We start from the raw sequence: 20,924 nt of genomic DNA, 5'->3' as shown, positions 1-20,924 counted from the left end.
ACAATATAAATTAAAAAATAATCATGATACTAATGATGATGAAATTAAATCATCGGTGAAAATATCAATTCTATAATTCTCGCTTTACATTACTACAAAAATAAAATAAATAAATAAATAAATAATAAAAAATAAAATAGTTAGAGCATTCTCCAGAATTTAGATTTCCATCTTTCAAACAATAATTTAATAATAATTTAGCTGCCAATCTACTTTCGCGATAGCAATAGCTAAATGCTAAACCACGATGTCAAACGGAGACATTTAAATCATGTTTATAAACATTCCAGCTGATCTTGACGTTTCTGCTCCAGTACTGCTACAAGATATTTCACTTTAAAACAATGAAAATGAGATTATCGGAGTATAAAATGAAAAATAACATTAAAAGAAAAGATTTCGTATAAAAAAAAAACAGTACTTACTTAGACTTTTGGAATTTTTCAAAAAGTTCGTTTTTCGGCGAGGATGTCCCAATGTAGAAAACCAGTTACCCAATTTATGGTTACCAAAATTACTAAAAGTACTACTTTTATGTAAACCCATAACCTTGATATCCATCGTTCACAGCACTATTTTAATCTACTCATACAAACAGAAGTCCGGATGCAGAGATTTGTTTATTTCCGTATATCGCGGATCAGATTTCTGTCATCGCTATACGGCCAGCGGAGAAGAGAATAGTAGTGCATGGTGATCCAGGCACGAATTAGGCCTAGCGGTTCTTCACGAAGCGGAGTCCTTTTAACACCACAGCGTGAGCAAGACTGAGATTACAGCAACGAAAAGACGACATTATCAAGTGCTTCTCAAAGAAAATGACAGTCTAGACTATAGTACTACGAAGAAACATGTGTCGTATAATTTACTACAAAAGAGTGGGAAAACTACATATTGCTATAGTTTAACACCGAAACGACACGGTATGATTCAGTCAAAATTTTTTTAGTAGAAATATGACATGAAACAGTAAACGTTCAATTTAGATCAAAGAATGCCAAAAATCCACATCATATTACATCCTGGAGAAGACGATGCTAAGACAACACATGCCGTAAATTAGCTCTGAGCGCCGACTTTTCGCTCACAGCAATGAAACGAAATAACAACAGCATGTGTGACACATCGCAGGGTTGCCGTAATTATAGCAGTACCTACCGCCGTCATTCACAAATATGGAGCCAAAGAATGAGTATTGATCAGATTTGCTGCCCGCCGTTCAAATAACTCCGCCTCTTCGCTTTTGTAATTTTTGTTGTGAATTAAAAGAAATCGATTTGACAAAATGACAACTATATTTGAACGGCTTTTTTCGAAACCAGAATATCTAGAATTTTCTGCCTTAATTTTTAAAACAGAATATGGGTTTTTTTTTAAATAAGTTTTCAAACAATTTAATGCGAATGCAAATTCTGAAAAATTAAATAAAAATAAATTAAATAAAAAAATTGCTAGACTATGTATTATGAATGTATGAATTATTTAAATAATTGGCTAGAATCTTATCATTCGTATTTTCCAAAATTAGATTGCTTCATTTGCTATTGATTTAACGCTTTTTCTGTGAAAAGGACTTCTCCGTCTCTAAGCCTTTTTCTCTTTGAAGGGGTGATGTGAACATGTAAGATAAAAAAATATGTAAAAGTAAATTATAATTAAAACAAGCAATATCTCCTTAACGCTTAGTTTTGATTTCCCTTCTCTGTTCTAAAATTAGTTTACTCTTACATAACTCTGATGACGAAAATGAAACTAAATCACAAACAGCCAATTATAATTAAGACACAATAACACGCCGAATAAATACTAATTCAGAAGTCAAACAACAAAAATCAGCGTTATATTTACCAAATTTTCACAGGACTAGTTTCGATGGTTTTACCGAACCACCATCTTCAGCTGCAAAACCGCAAATGAGGCAACCATTTGCGGTTTTGCAGCTGAAGATGGTGGTTCGGTAAAACCATCGAAACTAGTCCTGTGAAAATTTGGTAAATATAACGCTGATTTTTGTTGTTTGACTTCTGAATTAGCCAATTATACTTTTACGCAATAATTAATTATCCAATCAAATGCATTGAGACCAAAACTCATTCATTCTGAATTAAAATTTCATCCTGATCAGAAGGCACACGCTTTCCGCACCTCGGCCTAGATAAACTGCTGCTTGCCTTTCTTCTGCAAAACAATATAAGAAATGCAACTATTCTGAAACAGGCACGATTAATGTGGCAATTATTTATGGCTGAAAATGTTAACTGAAATAAAAAAAAAAAAGAATAAAAATTATGCAAAACGGCGACTCATTTAAGCGCAGATTTTGAATAAAACTCTATCACTTTCGAAAGCGTCAAGTTTTAAAAATCAAGGGAATCGAATTCGGAGCCTATGCAATACCAGCAGGCTTCCTCGTCGATATGCCGAAGGTAAAAGTTGTTAGACGAGAGCACACGATTGTTCTGCACCCTGGTGTTAGAAACATCTTAAATTTTATTAAGGAGCAAGTGTTCATAAAACAATCAACTGGATACGTTATACCAATTAAATGCATTACAAATTATACAAATATTATGTATTATTAAAAAATAAAGGCAAATTATTTAAAAACACTTACACTGCTTACTTAATTACACTATGTACTGTATTTATTTGAACGATTAAAATTAAAACGCGTCAAATAAAAAACCAGTGCAATGGTTTTACCGAGATGCGCAAAAATTAAACTTTTAAGACCTTATAACTGTTGGAGTGGAAACACTTGTCAGCGTGGGTGGATAAATTAGTATTGATAACGTGTTCTGACACGGTACTGTAACATAACAACCGTTACTATTAATAGCGTAACGAATCGTTTCGACCCGCAATAACTGGAAAAGGTGATGTAACATTGATAGTACACGTATTGTCTCGGCCGCACTAACTGCACAGTCCTAATTTTGACGGAGAACACCACGAGGGGCCGAATCCGAGGGTCTCTGATCCCTCTTCTCCAACTACTGGAAAGGACTTTCGGCTTGCCAACATTTTAAGTGCAGCCATTATGCACAGACAGTATACCCTTACAAACACCTATACCTATAAGATATTTCTCCCGCCTTCTTAGCATGCCTTCGTGGTGTAGTGGTCAGCACGCTCGGCGCGTATTTGAGAAGTCCGTGGTTCGAGTCCGGGCGAGGACATTGCTCATTTTTCATCTCTCCAGCTTTCAAAAACAAAAATCTAATGTCTGTCTCTGCATGTCTTCTTCCGTGATTCAAATTCTGGGCAAGAATATGGCAATCAGTATGCCGATCAAAGCGGCAAGGGTAACTATACACTTTTCTCAAAAGCACAGGTGCTAAACATTTGACCATGTTTCTCCCCCCACGAAACGATTTTACATATTCGTGACTTTAGCGTAGATGCAACATCTTAAACTTATCTGATTTGGAGATTATAGCGCATGGATATTTTATATATACATGTAATAATTTTGAAGCACAGAAGAGGAATCAACTTGCAGTTGTTGTGGCTTATGGTGAAGGCTTACAGATGAAGATAACAAAACAGGAACTTGACGAATTTCCAGTCTTTATTTGCACGCATATAAAATCCTCTCAGTAAATATTTATCCAATCATAATGAAATACGATACATTTCTACGATACAATTATAGTAGCATATGATAATTTGCTGTGTACATTGGTTTCTTAATATTAAGACGCAGGCATTTTATAGAAGCGAGGAGATATTAGCAATGTAGAGCTGAGCAGAAGGATGACGTAGTTATTGTGTCAACAGTATTTATACCAAGTCTGAGGTATAAGCAGAGCTAATCTGTGATTGGTTAATATTAGTTTTAGTTGCCCTTTTCCAGTAGTGTTACATAACATAGAAAAATCTCGAATTTGGGAGAACAGATGAATTTAGGGGGAGAACACCAAATCTAGAAATGTTAATTTTGAGGTCGCCAATTATTATTATTATTTTTTAAAGCAGCTATCGGATTTTGTTGTATCCTACACATTACTGAGATGGACTCAGTGCAGGATTTACGTATAAGCTGTAGCTTAGCCACCTCTTCCCCCCAAAAAAAACATCATATTTATAATATCTGGACTTATAAAGAACCCACATCTCAAATAACTTAGGGCCTTATTAAATCTAAATCCGACAATGCCTGGATTAGCAACTATTAAATACTAGCTAATAATAATTCAGTTAAAAATAAATAATACGAATAATTCAGTTAAAAATAAATAATTTCCCTTTTCTGTTCTACATATATATGCGAACAATCTTTTCCAAGCCTGAACGTTATCAAGAGAAAACTGAGAAGTCGTTTATTGATGAGAACTTGGAATCATGCCTAAAATTAAAAACAACAACATACAAACCTGACTTACTCAAACTTTCCAAGAAAATGCAAGCACATTGTTTGCATTAACAAATATTTATTAAATATTAAATTTAGTTTTATTTAGTGTAATAAAAGTTTACTAAACAAGCAGATTTGGCTCCCAATTTTTTAAAAATTGTTGTAATGTTCATATTTGGCTCTTTGGCTAATAAGTTTGCCGACCACTGGCTTAGACTCTCTTCGTAAAAAGCGTAAGAGAACTGGTTTGCGTTTATGTTAAGCACGTGGAAAAGCTCCCAGACAGTCAGCAGACCCCGCCTAGAGTGGAATCCGGATGAAATAAGAGCATTCTGTGGTTTCAAACACTCCGGTCACTGAGGTGACTCAACGATACGCGGAAGAAAATTAACTCACTTAAATTTTTTATACATAAACGTTCGAAATTCTAATTTAACAGCAATCATACTACAATTTAAGACATTACAATATTAGCAATAGTTTTTACAGTATAAAGTACTTTTTTACTTTATTATCTTAAAGTATCTTCTTGGCAACTGATATTTCTCTCTTAAATCTCCAAGATTTAATTTTGCTTCTTTCTGTATTGTGTGTGAAATGTTATACAGTCAACTGCAGATTAGCCGGTTTGCGGATTAACCGGGCTTTCTTTAAAAAGAAAAATAAAAATAAAAAAAAAAAAAAAAAAACTCAAAGGTTTGAGATTTTAAATTAAGTCCAAAGGGGCGGTATTTTTCCATTTTGTCTGTTATTTTTATTTATAAAATATCATGTTCTTCCCACTTAAACCATAAAATTCAGTTCAAGAGCAAAATCCTAAAATAGTTTTAAACTGAGCATATCCTTGAATTTCCGATACAGAGTCTCGCGCGCTGGAGATAAAAATGTTTTTATTGTACAACACTGCCATTGCTCGCTTTGAAATCCTTGAGTTTGTTAATCAAAAATTGGTTAAAGTTTTACAAAATATGAAATCGATAATAAAACAAATTCCAAATTTTAAATTTGGAATCCAGATACCCATATTCGCAGGAGGATTACTTTATTCAAAATTGGATGGCTCGAGGTACCGTTGTTTTATCACAATGCGAGAAACATACAAACATTTATGCAGATTCTTCATTATTTAATTTCTTCAAATACAAGACAGGGCGATTATATTTGGTGGCAACAACTTGAAAAGTGAAACAACGCTTGTAGTGAATCAACGCAAAATCGCAAAACGAAAACAATGGTCTTTCAGGGATAAAGCCCCTTTGGATTAAGAAACTGAGTTTGTTTACAGCGGAATGATAGAAAAATTAATATCATAACTCATCAGTGTAAAAGAAAACTGCCACAGAAAAATGTATAGAATAACAGCAATTAAAAGCAGAACATCTATGTGTTGCACACAACAATACGTAATTTAATTAAATGTAATCCCAAACATCATCGATCTTTAAGGGAAAAAAAAAAAGAAACTTTTTGAAAATGCTCCTAATAGATTTTTTTTATGCGAGCTTCATTTTGGAATATTCTCTTGTAAAAAAATATTATTTTCAATGTCATTTAGAATTTAATTTCTTCATTTCTAATAATGTTTATTCTTCCACTACGTACAATTTTGAGTGCTAATTAAATTTACGTAACCGAAAAAAATCAAACTCAGCAGCCTGAACTGTTTGTAACCGTTAATAGTAATTTTTGTTAACTTTATGGGTTATTTCTGCGTTTCATTAACTGTTCCTCAACCGTGGCTTTGAATTTATCGCGAATGTCACGCCGGATATTATATCCGTAAATCGAGAATTTAGTTTCCCTCCGGTAATTATTTTAATAATGCGTGATAATTAATACCGGTAATTGCGTGATAATTAATGCGTGTAAAGTGTCTATTTTTCTCTAAGATATTCATCTTATATTCGCTTCCAGGTGGAGAAAGGGAAAGAGAGAGGGATTTAAGATGGAGAAACTTTGCAATTTAAAGAAATTTAGACTACAGCATAACAGCAAATTAATCTACAGATTACAGCAAAATGGCTAAAAGGTAATCAATAATTTCCTATTTTTTAAACTCTTGGTTGCCTTTATTTTCTTTTATTTATTTATTTTTTGGGGGGGGGGAATTTTATGGTTTCCACCACAATATGTTCTGTATTAGTATAAAAACCTTTTCTCAAAATTTGTTTTATTTCAATTATTGTTTTATCATATATTTTGCATTTATGCACGTTTGAAATGCTTTGGCAATTTTTCTTTTTCTTGTAGTTTTGGGTTTTACAACTGACTTTCTTACTACATTTCTTTGATACTTCAAGTTACTATTTTATATTGCTTAATTATTTTCACCATTTTTTTTAAACTCTTTATTTTGTTTCAAATTATTTCTAATTTCGCCAAATATTTAAATTATTATTTTTGTGAAGTAAAACACATATTTTTTTTTCGAGTCCGGTTGAGACAAGTTATACCTTAAAAAATCCTTTTTTAAAAAATGTTTTTAATTTTTTTTATTTTAACATTTAAATTTTAAAAAACTCATTAATTTTCAGTTAATTGATTGCTTTTGCAATTTAGTTATAATTTACCGAAATAAATTTAATTCACAACAGTATTCAGAGGGTGCAGAAGTCAGTACAAATATTAAATTAACACTACCGATAAAATTAATATTTCCTCTAATTTTTCTTACAGGCTGTTAAAAAATTTTCTCTGCTGGGGCAGGGGGGTAGATTTAATAAATATAGTATCTTCATAAATATTCTATTTATTTCCTGGTAGAAATGTTGCAATCAGGTCAGTGCACGAGAACTAAAAAAGCACATGCGCAGTTTCATAAAAATTAGCATGGAACCACACAGCTTAGACGGAGCAATGGTCAGGTTTAAAACGTTAACTAAGTCAGGTCGATAAACTAAATCGGTCAGATTAACTAAATGTTTAAATTTTTAGCCCAAAGGGCTATTAATTTCGTTTTGGCATTTTGCGCTGGTTCACTTTTCAAACTGTTGCCACCAAATATTAGAGCCACCCATTACATTTAAAGAAATTAAATAATGAAGAATCTGCATGAATGTATGTATGTTTCTCGCACTGCGAAAAAACAACGATACCTAGAGACATCAAATTTTCAATAAGTTGTCCTCCATAAAATATGGGGATCTGGAAGCCAGAATTTGAAATTTGTTAGAGCTGGAACTAGAGTTACATATCAGGATGACAAACTTTGTTGCTGATGAAGGCAACAATTCGCTATTCTTTAAAAATTTATACAACAGTTAAACAAAACTGCACATTAAATATATTTTGATGTGATTTTAACTTGCTTTTCCGCAAAAATTTTACAGCTACTATAAAAAAAACAGAATATTAAATATCTTTTCACATGATCTTAATCAAAAAATCGCGTCAACAATTGAAATACTAAAAATTTTTCTTTGGTAAATGGGGGAACAGAGAGATTAAGTTTTATACTGACTAATTTTCAACTAACTGTGGTTTAAAAAAAAAAAAAAAAAAAAAGTCTTGCATTTAAAACCCATTAATACTTCTCACACAAATAATACATCACTAAACACAAATGATACTTTTCTTAAACAATAAAACTAAATTCAATCGTATGAGATTTATCATATAATTAAACACACTCATCACCAAAGAAAATACATATCTAACAGATTCATTTAAGTTAGATTTACCACGTGTTAGGCAAAAAGGCCTACGGCGATACTTGCACAAAGCGAGCGCGCTATCCATGAATATAGGAATTTAGACTTTTTATTTATTTACATAAAAAACGATAAATTTTAGATCAATGTGAGCGAAATGTGATGTTTCTTTTAAAGATAAGAGGATATAAACGAAAGAAACAAACATACACTACGTGCTCCGCCTACTGAAAACGCAGAAAAGGATGCTTACAAATCTTTTCTAATTCTGTCACGTTCAGAAATAGAACAGAATTTCCATTTACAGATAACACTATACACTGCTCAGAATGTTGAATAAGCAATGACTAAACACAAAACTGAAAATAAACTATATGTTTGATAAATATATCAGAACGTTAGAAAAAAAAAAGCTTGCAAGGGAAAAAAATTAAACGATTTTTACTTTTACGACAATCAGTTCTATTCATAACAAAGGCTTACTCGCAAGAAGTCCCAAATAGTACATGAGAGTTCCGGATTTTAAAGCAGTGTACCGCTTCAGTTTGAATGTCCCAGATTTTAAAAATAATCTAGAATTCTGTAAGTCGACTTGGATTTAGTTAGTTTCTATTCATATGAAGAAAATCATATATATATATCTATATCTATGGTACACTATTTGAAAAGGTTAAATACCAGTTGGAAACAGTTTAATAACGGTCCGATAATAACGCTGCAAATGACGTCAAATAACCAGTAATTCCCTTTATTTTCAAAACAGATATGCTTGTTTCAAACTTCGTATTTGAACTCTTTTTGTGTTTACGGTTACTACGGGTAACAACACAGCATATGTTTTCCACAGAAGATAATATACGGATAATTGATGAAACGAAATTAAAGGTCGGCATTTTGAAAGCTTTACCACCAAATGCAATATTACCAAATCGTGTGAAGCATTCAACCAGTCGATGCAGAAATGAAAAATTAATACATGCGGTTTACAAACTCGTTTACGATGTTATGAGCGCATCATTTATACAGAGGTACTAACTACCTTTAATAGTTCGAATTAGCTTCGGTGAAAATTATGTACTTTTCCCCATACATAAAGTAAATATACTTACTCTATCCTCCCTACTACTTTTTTAAGTAATTTTACATTTTGAAGATCGAAAGAGGTAAATTACACGGTATATGCCACTGCTAACGGAAATGCTAAATTAGCAACATAGTATATTATAATACACTATATAAACAATGCACTAATATTACAGTATATTTTAAAAAAGTTGTTAATTTCTACATCTTTTTCCTTACAGAATGTACTTTCGTATCCCTGAATACATTTTGAGTTTCCCAAGTCACATAAGAAAGTATCTCTCTTCCATAAAGTTTTTATTTACATTCTTGCCCAGTGTTTTTTTGCCATAGTTAAATAATTCATATAAAAATACAGAGGACAGTTACACATTTTTAGAACGATTTCGAGAACGTTCAATTAACGTTTAAAATGTAAAAAGTATTTTTTCAAATGTTTGATCAGCTAGCCTTTTCCTGAGCTGATCAGGAAAAGTCTGCTGATCCAGACTGCGACGTTACTTTCATCACATACAAAACGTTAAAAACCACATACAAAACCACATACAAAACGTATCAATCGTGGTGGCTTTGCGCTTAAAAAGAACACTTTTCTACAGATCAAAGGCAAAATAGGCCGTCAGTGGCCTATTTTGCCTTTGATCTGTAGAAAAGTGTTCTTTTAAAACAGTGAAACGTCATGAGACTTAACAATACGTTAAAAGCAGCAATACGTTGAAAGTGTATATGTGGCGTTCCGACAGATACTTCAACTTCTATTCATGAGATGGCGCCACGTGTAAAATCCAGTTCTTAATCGGAGCAGCAAAGCGACGTCATTACTCACTCAGACTTCTCGTCGGACAAGTGTACGCGACGCTAGCACGAACTGTGTTCCGAGCTCTGTGTTGATCTCTGCAATGTAATTTAAATTGTAATTTAGTACTCAATACATTCTTTTGTTATAGGAGATTGTCTATTCTTATTTTCTTTAATTATATCATGCATTAAGCACACACGACCACCAAAAGTGGTGACCTTTTGACTGAGCACGCTACTGACAATGGATTTTCAACGACCCTAAGCCACGTGCATCCAAGGCATTCTGAAGAACTGACTAAAAATAACAACGAATATGGACATTAAACGTATGCTACAACGTACCCCTTCAATTATTTCTAGATGTATTGATATATATTGCTTGTGTTTTTTCAAAGTCGTGCATATCATCGCAAGGAGCTTCAGCAAATCATCAATGTGATCTGTTCCGTTCCGCTGACTTCGCCAGTCGTGCAATAATTCTTCGATCATTCAACGACAAATGTGCTACAATAGTGATTTTCGCTAAATGTGCTACATCAGTAATTTTTCTGCAACGTGCTACGGGAAAATTCTTCCCTCAGTGTTCGAAAGTAGTGAATTTTTTTCCCATGTGCTACAGGAGTGATTTCCTTTTTTCCTTCGAAAGTGCCTTAGCAGTGTGAAGTGGTGATTTTGTGTGTGCGCAATACAAAATGAACGTATCATTTTTTTTTTCTCAAATAAGGGTTTCTTTTCAAATGCATTTCGGTAAAATATTATTTGTGTGTGTAATTGCTGACCCTGTATTATTTGTGTGTGTATCATTACGTAAATTTTTTATGCATGGTTAAAATATTTATTGTTATGGCAAAATATCAATAGTGTATCATCTTGCTACAATATTTGTGCTGATAAGTGTTTATTAATTAAAGTGAAAATTATCTATCAGTATGCCCGACGATATTCCACCAGAGCCACAAATCACACGTGTTGCGGTGAAGCCACCGCCTTTCTGGAAAAATAATCCTTCATTGTGGTTCGCTCAGATCGAAGCACAATTTTCTATCGCTCGCATTAGTGAGGATTCTACAAAATTCAACCACGTAGTTGCAGCAATTGAGTCTGATATTCTGAATTCAGTGCATGACTTAATTCTCAAACCACCTGATTGTGATAAATACTCCAAACTGAAACAGCAGCTCATTGAAATCTATTCAGAAAGTGAATCTTCAAAAATACGTACTTTACTACAAGGACTTGAACTTGGAGATCAGCGACCTTCATACTTGCTGTCACGAATGCGTGATCTGGCAGGAAGCCATTTTAGTGACGACTTGTTGAAGTCACTATGGCTTTCGCGTCTCCCTAATAACATACAAATAATTCTCGCTGCTTCCAATGAAGATCTAACCCGTTTAGCAGCAATGGCTGACAAAATTAATGAACTTGTTACTCCAGCTTATGTCAGTGCTGCTAATGCTGCACCTTCCAGTTCATCCCTCGAACAAAAAGTGGCTGAATTGACCAAAAGAGTATCTGAACTCTCTACAAGTCTTCATGCTTCACGGAGATACAATCGATCAAATCAGGGCCCACGTAATAAATTTCGTGCCCGAAGCAGGAGTCAATCTCGTCATAATACTCGAACGCAGTACAAAGAACCCACAAGTGGCATATGTTTTTATCATATGAATTTCGGCTCTCAAGCTCGCAAGTGTGCCCCTCCATGCACTTTTGTACAAGCGGGAAACTAAATGGGCGGTCTTCTGCTGGCCAACAGAATGTCCGCCACATCGACAGAATAGTACTGGCTGATCGTTCAACTCAGTTATGTTTTCTAGTAGATACTGGAGCTGACATGTCAGTGCTCCCGAGAACTAAAACAAATGCTCACCAACTTAATAAACTTGTACTGTATGCAGCCAATGGTACCCAAATTGCAACCTACGGCAGCAAACTATTGACACTTGATTTAAACTTGCGCCGGACTTTCAACTGGCCTTTTATTATTGCGGATGTAACTCAAGCAATTATTGGTGTCGACTTCTTGACACATTTCCACCTTCTAGTGGATGTCAAGAATAATTGCTTAATTGATGCTACAACTCAGCTGACATCACAGGGCCAAGCTTCTCACGTATCAAACGTACCTACCAACATAAGTGTTTTATCGGGCAGCACACGGTTTCATCGGTTATTAGCAGAATTCCCTGACATTTTAAACCCATCCAAATCAGGGCAGCATACTCATCAGCCAGAAGTGTATCATCACATTGAAACACATGGCCCACCTGTATTTTCCAAGCCTCGTCGTCTTTCTCCAGAGATGCTAAAAGCTGCTCGCAAAGAATTTGAATTCATGCTAGCACAGGGAACCATTCGCCCATCTAAAAGTCCATGGGCCAGTCTACTTCACATGGTTAAAAAGTCTAATGGTGACTGGCGGCCTTGTGGAGATTATCGTCGACTTAATGCCGTCACAGTCCCTGACAGATATCCAGTCCCACATATCCAAGACTGTACCCATCTTTTTCATGGAACAAACATATTTTCTACCCTCGATCTTGCCAGAGCATATCATCAGATCCCAGTGCATGCTGAAGATGTGCCTAAGACCGCAGTGACTACACCATTTGGTCTCCTTGAGTACTTATATATGCCATTTGGCCTTCGCAATGCTGGCCAAACATTTCAGCGTTTCATACACCAAGTACTGTCTGGTCTCGATTTCTGCATCCCATATTTTGATGATATCCTGGTTGCATCTACAGATGCGGAAGAACATTTTCAACATCTGCGTCAGATTTTCACTCGCCTTAAAGATCATGGATTAAAACTAAATCCATCCAAATGTGTACTTGGTCAACCCTCAGTTTCCTTTCTTGGATGTCTTATTACCCAGAATGGAGTTAAACCTTTACCGGAAAGAGTCAAAGCAATTAACGACCTACCCCAGCCCAAAACCATCTCTGAACTGAAGCGTTTTCTAGCAATGTTAAATTTCTACCGACGCTTTCTGCCAAATGCCGCAAAAACACAAGCCTGCCTACATGAGTTCCTGAAGAATAGCAAAAAAAAAATTATCAACGAGCTGTCCCTTGGACTGAATCTGCATCTGCAGCATTCGTGCAATGCAAACACGATCTGGCAAATGCAGCCACACTTTCTTAACACTCACCTAGTGATCAGCTCTCTATAATGGTAGATGCATCTGACACGGCCATAGGAGCAGTGCTTCAAGCCCATACCACTAAAGGACTTTCCCCAATGGCATTCTTTTCCAGAAAACTTACTACTGCAGAAAGGAAATACAGCACATATGACAGAGAGCTACTTGCTGTGTACTGTGCTGTTAAATACTTCCGGCACAACTTGGAAGGACACGATTTCATCATTTTCACCGATCATCGACCATTAACCTTTGCTTTTAGAAAAAACTCTGACTCGTGTTCTCCTCGTCAGCTTCGACATCTGGATTTCATCGCCCAGTTTAGTACAGATATCAGATATGTCTCTGGTACTGATAATTGTGTCGCTGATGCCTTGTCTCGGGTAAACAATATCAACCTCACTACCCCAGATTTCTCTGAAATTGCAAAAGCTCAATTGCATGATGAGAAACTCAAGAACCTAATCTCAAATCCACAAACCTCCCTTCAGTTACAACCGCTGCACATTGATCCAACGCTTAAAATTTACTGTGACATAGAGAACAATAGAATACGTCCCTATATTCCTGTCAATTTTAGACGTGAAGTGTTTAATGCCTTGCACAATTTGGCACATCCTGGAATCCGTGCCACCAAAAAGCTGATCGCAGACAGATTTGTCTGGCCAGCGATGAATCAAGACATCACAGAATGGACTCGTTCATGTATTAGATGTCAACGGTGTAAAGTATCCCGTCACACTCACAGCCCCATTCAACAATTTAACCTTCCAGCAAGACGCTTTGATCATGTGCACTTAGACTTGGTTGGCCCATTGCCTCCTTCAAATGGTTACACTTACCTCCTCACTTGTATTGATCGGTACACAAGATGGCCTGAAGCCATTCCTATTGAAAATATATCCGCTGAAACTGTAGCTCGAGCATTCATCTCCCAGTGGCTTTCAAGATTTGGCATGCCTACCACCATCACTACTGACCAAGGCCGACAATTTCAATGTCACTTGTTCGCATCCCTCACCTCTCTTCTTGGCATTCGCCATATTCGCACAACACCATACCATCCATCTGGAAATGGGATGGTGGAACGCTTTCACCGATCTCTCAAACAAGGTCTGAAGTGCCACAGTAGCACACACTGGACAGAAGCCTTACCCCTAGTCTTGCTTGGTCTTCGCACAGCATTCAAAGAAGACATTGGTAGCACTTGTGCCGAAATGTTATATGGTGCAACCCTCCGTCTGCCAGGTGAATTCTTTCACCCAGAATCTACTCCAGTTATCGACCCTCCAACATTCCTTCAACGTTTACGTGAGACCATGAGCAATATCTCGCCAACCCCAGCATCTTCGCATAACCAGCCAAGCTATTTTGTACATCCTGCGCTTGAGACATCTTCGCACGTATTCGTGCGCAACGATGCAATCAAGCCAACTTTAACACCTTCATACGATGGTCCATTCAAAGTTGTCAAACGAACACCGAAACATTTCACCATCATCTGCAATGGCAAACAATCAGTGATTGGAATCGATCGTCTCAAACCAGCATTTCTAATGCAAGATCCAACAACTTCCTCATCAACATCACTCCCGGAAGAAAGCTTACATCCCGTTAAAGAGCAACCTAAAACTACCAGATCTGGAAGAAAGGTTAAATTTAACCCAAAGTACTTATAACGTACCGATGGTACTTGGGGGGGGGGAGTACTGTGGCGTTCCGACAAATACTTCAACTTCTATTCATGAGATGGCGCCACGTGTAAAATCCAGTTCTTAATCGGAGCAGCAAAGCGACGTCATTACTCACTCAGACTTCTCGTCGGACAAATGTACGCGACGCTAGCACGAACTGTGTTCCGAGCTCTGTGTTGATCTCTGCAATGTAATTTAAACTGTAATTTAGTACTTAATATATTCTTTTGTTATAGGAGATTGTCTATTCTTATTTTCTTTAATTATATCATGCATTAAGCACACACGACCACCAAATATATGCAGTCATTTTGAATTACATTGAAAATGTATATGCAGTCTTCATTTTGAAATACATTGAAAGTGTATATGCAGTCTTCATTTTTTAAAGGAAAGGGGTGGTACTTTTCGAAGTATGACTTGTCGCTTTGTCTTAATGAAGTTCCACTATTTGAAAGTCACTAGCATAAAGAATTTCTTCTGTAAATAATGGACGTAAAACCTTCTCTTGATAGAACGTTGAATTCATTTTTTGCTCACTCTTCTTATTTTTAATTTCCCATTGTAAGACATTCCTACGGCAATCGATTAGTGAAACTTTCCATGTAGAAGTAATGACTGACGATTTTTTTCTTTCCGATTAATGATGTTGCTTATTTTGCACTTCGAAATTTTGATACAAAGCAGTTTGTAGCGTTTTTGAATTATATAATGTAAGTTATAAATGATCAGCAGCTGCCAGGAAGTTTTTCCCAAAACATTTGCTTCTTTTAATTCTTTATCCAAATCGTTTAAACATGTGTAAACATCTCCTCTTATTACGACTTTTGCGACTTTTTTTTTTTTTTTTTTTTTTTTTTAATTCTTTGTTACAAAATGCTGTTTAAATAAGCACTGTTTATTCTTTTAAATAAAACATAATATGAATCAAAGCTCCTCCCCTGGAGTTATAAAAAAATTTTAGTCCTCGTTTCTGACGCGTTAGTTTTTATTTATTAGTCCAAAGGGCGTTAGCCCAGAATGGCTATTAATTTCATTTTGGCATTTTGCGTCGAAAACTTGAAATGTCCGTTTCACTTTTCAAATTGTTGCCACCAAATATTATCGCCTTGTGTATATTTAAAGAAATTAAATAATTAAAAATCTGCATAAATGTAGATACGTTTCTCGTATTATGATAAAACAAAGGTACATAGAGCCATCAAATTTTGAATAACGTAAGCCCTAATTTGGAATTTGTTTTATTATTGATTTTATATTTTGTAACACTTTAACGAATGTTTGATTAACAAACTCAACGATTTCAGAGCGAGAAATGGCAACACTGTACGGGGGGGGAACACATTTTTCATCTCCAGCGCGCGAGATTGTGTATTGGAAATTCTAAAGATATGCGCCTTTTAAATTATTTTGCGAGATTGTTGTTGAATTTTATGGTTTAAGTGCGAAGAACACGATATTTAATAAATAAAGGTAACATACAAAACGTTAAAAAAAAAAAAAAAAAAAAAAAAAAAAAAAGCCTCTTTGGGCGTAATATTAAATCAAAAAGCTTTCAGATTTATTTATTTATTTATTTGTTTGTTCCCCTCTTTTAATAAAGTGCCTGGATCTGTGAAAAATCTGTTCACGCTCCTCGTAAGATAACTTTTCTACAAAACAATTTTTTCGCCAAACCGAAGATAACAGAAGAGAACTGGTAGCACGTACCGAAGCCTTTTGTATGGACAGATTTTAGCACAGAAAATAAAAACTAAGACTGCGATGCGAAGGCGGAATTGATCTCCTTTCCCGCCCTGCACCTCCTGCGATATTTTATCTACCCTGCTTTAGCTCTTATTACCAAAAAAGAAATGCAGCAAAAGAAAAGTAAAACCATCATAGCATAATTGAAAGACAATACTTTAACTCTTCTGTTGAAATGAATGGAAGGGTTGAAAGAAAACCGAAGACATACGAAACCTCAATTTCCCACTTAAACAAATGCAGTCAGTAACTAAAAACTGCAACTGATAATCAAGAATGGACAACAAACAGCACCAAACCGATGAAACCGTTCTGAACCTCATTACAATTAGTCTCCACTTAACGCCATTACGATTAGTTTTGATTCACTATATCGCATGCTTTACGAAGTAGCGCTAACTTTACGATGATTCTTAAATTAACTAACTATTAAGAGCCTTTTGGAATGCAGCGTCTCATCAAAAGTTTTGTAATCGTTTTGAACCAGATTTCTTTCGACTGAATTAATGAATATTTTCAACTATCAAACTCGATGATATTATTCGATAGTTCATATCGCTACAAGCAAGCCCGTTCGCCAGAATTTGAGCCCACGTCGAACTACCAGCATTCAGCGACTTAACGACAGTGATAAAAAATGTACTGTTTATATTAATCATTATTAAAATCTTAACCATGTCACAAGCAAATAAACATTTTTTACTGACTACTTGTTTTAGGGAATGCAGAAAACGTATATTCATTTTATTTTCTTTTTCTTTCCCGCACCTCTCCTCATATTTAACGCGCTCAGAGTACTTTACGGATTGCTCTGGATTTGTTGATTGTGAAAGGCAGTATAGATATCCCCCCCACACTTTTTTTTTTTTAAACATGCTGTTTCCCTTCCAATTTGATAATAAAAATGCGAACAGATATATTTCTTTCATTTATTATCTATACGTTTATTTTCTAGATATTTCTAAGGTGTTTCCCCAGATCCTAGCAAAATCATGCCTGATCCAAAAAACGCTATTGCAACAACAGTCTCTTTATTTAGTTTAAACAAAACGTTGGATCTATGGGAGATATCACAGAATGAAAAATGTTTGTCAATGATACTAAAGAAGACCATGTACAAATAATATTTAAACAAAACGTTGGATCTATGGGAGATATCACAGAATGAAAAATGTTTGTCAATGATACTAAAGAAGACCATGTACAAATAATATTTAAAAATTTTTTAAAAATATTATTTCTGGAATTCTTTAATCGTTTTCGAGAAAAAGGATATTAAAATTTAATTATGCCTTAATACAGAGCACGAAATACCAAAGAATGAATTGGCCGGATTTATTTACTTGATATTAAGAATAGACATCTCTGCAGAAATAAATTAAATAATTTAGGATCAAATAACTTAAAAGATGAAAAGTACATGCAACACATGGATAGTTCAGAAAAATACTTTATTATCATCGTAAACTTTTCTCTACTGTAATGTAATGGATTCCTCATAGTGGTTCTTTCATTTTGACGAAGAGATCTCAGTCACAAGGACTGGTAACAATATGCATAGAATGAATTTAAATGCTTCCCATCGTCTTTCATACAGCGCATTGTTATGGAGGATGATAAGATTTATAATCTGAGACACCTTTGCGTCCAGCACTTAAGATAAAATAACGACACTTGGTAACGAATCAAATCATCCTAAATGACAAAGCGCGATGATGTATTATGAACGCTGTCACGGAATTTCTGCGACGAAGGTAGCGGGAAGTAATGAAACACTCGTGATATTGACCGGCTATAGCTGCTATTGCAAAAACTCCTCCAAGAGATTCAAAAGAGGAAATTATCCGTGGAGGTCGCTATCAACAATCAACAGAAATAGACGAGCTGATCCTATACCATGCCTCCCAGTGATCTGGCAGAAGGTGATAGACATAACAGATGATTGGGGAAATGTAAGCATATATTTGTGTCTATGATAATAAGTCCTTTTAGGACTATCGACATGTTGCCACTACTTTTTGCTCAACAACTGAAGAATAATATATCAGTGAAATTTCCCGTAATTACCGAGTTCAAATCTCAGCGGACGGACTGACTGCATAAGCTTTTTTTTTTTTTTTTTTTTTTTTTTCCCTATGCATAACATAAATATAAGCCAGTTTCCTTTAAACACTCCTCCAGAAATGCACGCCCGACAACCCTCGACTGCTTTACTATAATCGATTTAACAAATATTATACAAACTGGAAACGAAACATGATGCCGAAGATGAGTCAACTGAGGAAAGAAAGTTCATTTCTTTGGTGTCAAAAGAAATGAAGAATGGCCAGGCTAACGATTTAACTAATATTACTTGTAAGGCTGCCGAAGCATTTAATATACAATAGAAACTTTTCCTAATTATTCTAACATTTTAGTGGTTTGTTTTATTTAATTATGGTAAAGCACTTGAGGACTATCTGCTTAAGTAGAGGAATGCCTTCTTGGAGGATTTCCTGAGAAAAACTGAATCGTATGCACCAAAATATTAGTGACAATTTATTCAAATAATTTATCATCAACAAAAACTACACTATTTTTCGAAACTGAAAAAGATTTAATATTTTAATATTATATAAATAGTGAACATCAAACCCTCTATCAACACGTATCTTCCCTATATCATAGAAGTTATTATAATGATTAAAATCTTAATTTTCTTTAATATGCATCAAAGTTCTTGATTTTTCTACATAAGCTATTTTAATTTATATAGATACTTAATATTCAAATCGTATGCTGTGCTTTCAATGAAAATAACAGCAGTTAAAAAGTAGATGAAATTTTCGCAAACATTCCCTTGTAAAGTAAAGTGCAAGGATTCCTGATTAGTATCCTCAAAATAGTGCAATAGCCAAACTGTTTACACGGTCAACATAGAAGTCGCTCACTACCTACAAAAGTACAAGTGTGATTTAGTTAACGCCACTTCGATTTACGCTCAATCCATTTTGCGCCTCAGAATGCTACTACTGAAACATGGCATGAGGTTTTTCGGCGCAGGACTGGTCGACTTTTAAGACAATATCCGCACTGTTTCGAATGCCTTACTATCAACACTACAAGGAATAGTAGCTAGTCAACAGGAAAAAGTAAGTAAAGAAAGCAAAGGAAATTAATTAAAGTAAATGTTGGTAAAACAAATGGATTCCTCAATGACAAGAACTTTAAGTAGAAGATTTAAAAAGCCAGCTGAACAGCCTTCCATGGAAGCCAGAGGAGAAAATTCACCAAACTCTAAAACATCGGGTAGGGCACTAAAATATCGACCTTCTGTGCAAGTGGGCTAGCCTTCAGCAGTAGTGGGATTCTTATAATTTAACAACCGGTTCATCTTGGATAACAGTTAACTAAATAGTGATAAATTTTCTAAATATGTATTATAATTTAATTTTAGCAACCGGTTTGCAGAAGTAGAAATATTTCAGAAAGCGGCTGGATCCTACTTTTGGTTCTGAAGTCTTCTATGGTGAAGATCTCAATTGAAATGGCCACTTGTATTTAAAAAAAAAAAAAAAAATAATAATAATAATTCTTCAAACATTTTTATGAATACATTTTTCTTCCCTCTCCCCCCAAAAAAAATCATACACTCATTCTCTCTCTTTACTTCTATTTTTTTTTTTTAATAGCAGTAGTATTTTTGCTTCAAATCTCAAAATATCAGATATTAACAGTCTTCAACCAAATTACACTTAAATATTAAAGCCACTTGTGAAGAATTAATTTGTTACTGATTATCTGAATATGGAAAAATATACAAGGGCCCAAGGTTAGGGATGCCTTCGTGGATGACTTTGTAAAGGGAGCTAGCTGCCTGCAACTTCAACCCTTGTTGAACTACTACTATTCAACAGTCTTAACAGCACGGCCACTGGTGAATCCAAGAGTGGATTTCTTTAACCAAAATAGGATTTTGCTATTTCACAATTACCTCATTTGCCAGAATCTAGCCCCAGGCACTACTGTTCTCAGTTAACAAGATAGGTCTATGAAATCAATGTTTTCATATAATTCAAGTCCAAAAAGTCGAAAGAAGTAACCAACATTGAATTCATTCATTGGAAGAAGTTGACCATTTCATTTACCACCCCCTTTCCAAAAAATTACAGGCTATTACTTTTTACTTGGATTGTTTAAAAGAAAAATCAGTATCAACGGATACAATCAGCTACAGCATTTGATTTACTGTTATTTGAAAAGGAAGGAAAGTAATTAATGATCATGTTACTGTATAATGACGTAATGACTTTAATCCTGAAAAATAGTTTCCTTTTACTTCCTAATGTTCGCATTTATCCAAATAGGCAATTTAAAAAGTCAATCTGCTTGCTGCATCTCATCTATGCAACTAAGTAGCTGAAATTATCAAGTACAGCATCCACTTGAGACCAAATAAACACTTG

The 20,924-nt window shown here is 34.9% G+C and overlaps 1 protein-coding gene across 4 annotated transcripts in view; it reads right to left on the bottom strand.

The window, feature by feature from the left end:
• The window catches only part of LOC118203454 (cyclin-dependent kinase 17-like), a 286,968-nt gene that overhangs the window by 168,922 nt on the left and 97,122 nt on the right, over positions 1–20,924 (bottom strand). Inside the window, exon 1 of one of the 4 annotated variants that reach the window (XM_085823218.1) lies at positions 426–1,116. The exons of the other annotated variants lie outside the window; for them this stretch is intronic. Coding sequence (XP_085679344.1) covers positions 426–561 — 136 coding nt within the window. The 5' untranslated portion in view covers positions 562–1,116. Of the gene's footprint in view, positions 1–425; positions 1,117–20,924 lie in introns of those variants that run through there. 4 annotated transcript variants of the gene reach the window in all.

This window comes from Stegodyphus dumicola, chromosome 1 (assembly GCF_044657685.1).
Source record: "Stegodyphus dumicola isolate Sdum_Otavi_A_Nest chromosome 1, ASM4465768v1".
In the NCBI taxonomy this organism is placed as follows: domain Eukaryota; kingdom Metazoa; phylum Arthropoda; class Arachnida; order Araneae; family Eresidae; genus Stegodyphus; species Stegodyphus dumicola.
This window is presented reverse-complemented; position numbering and strand designations above follow the sequence as displayed.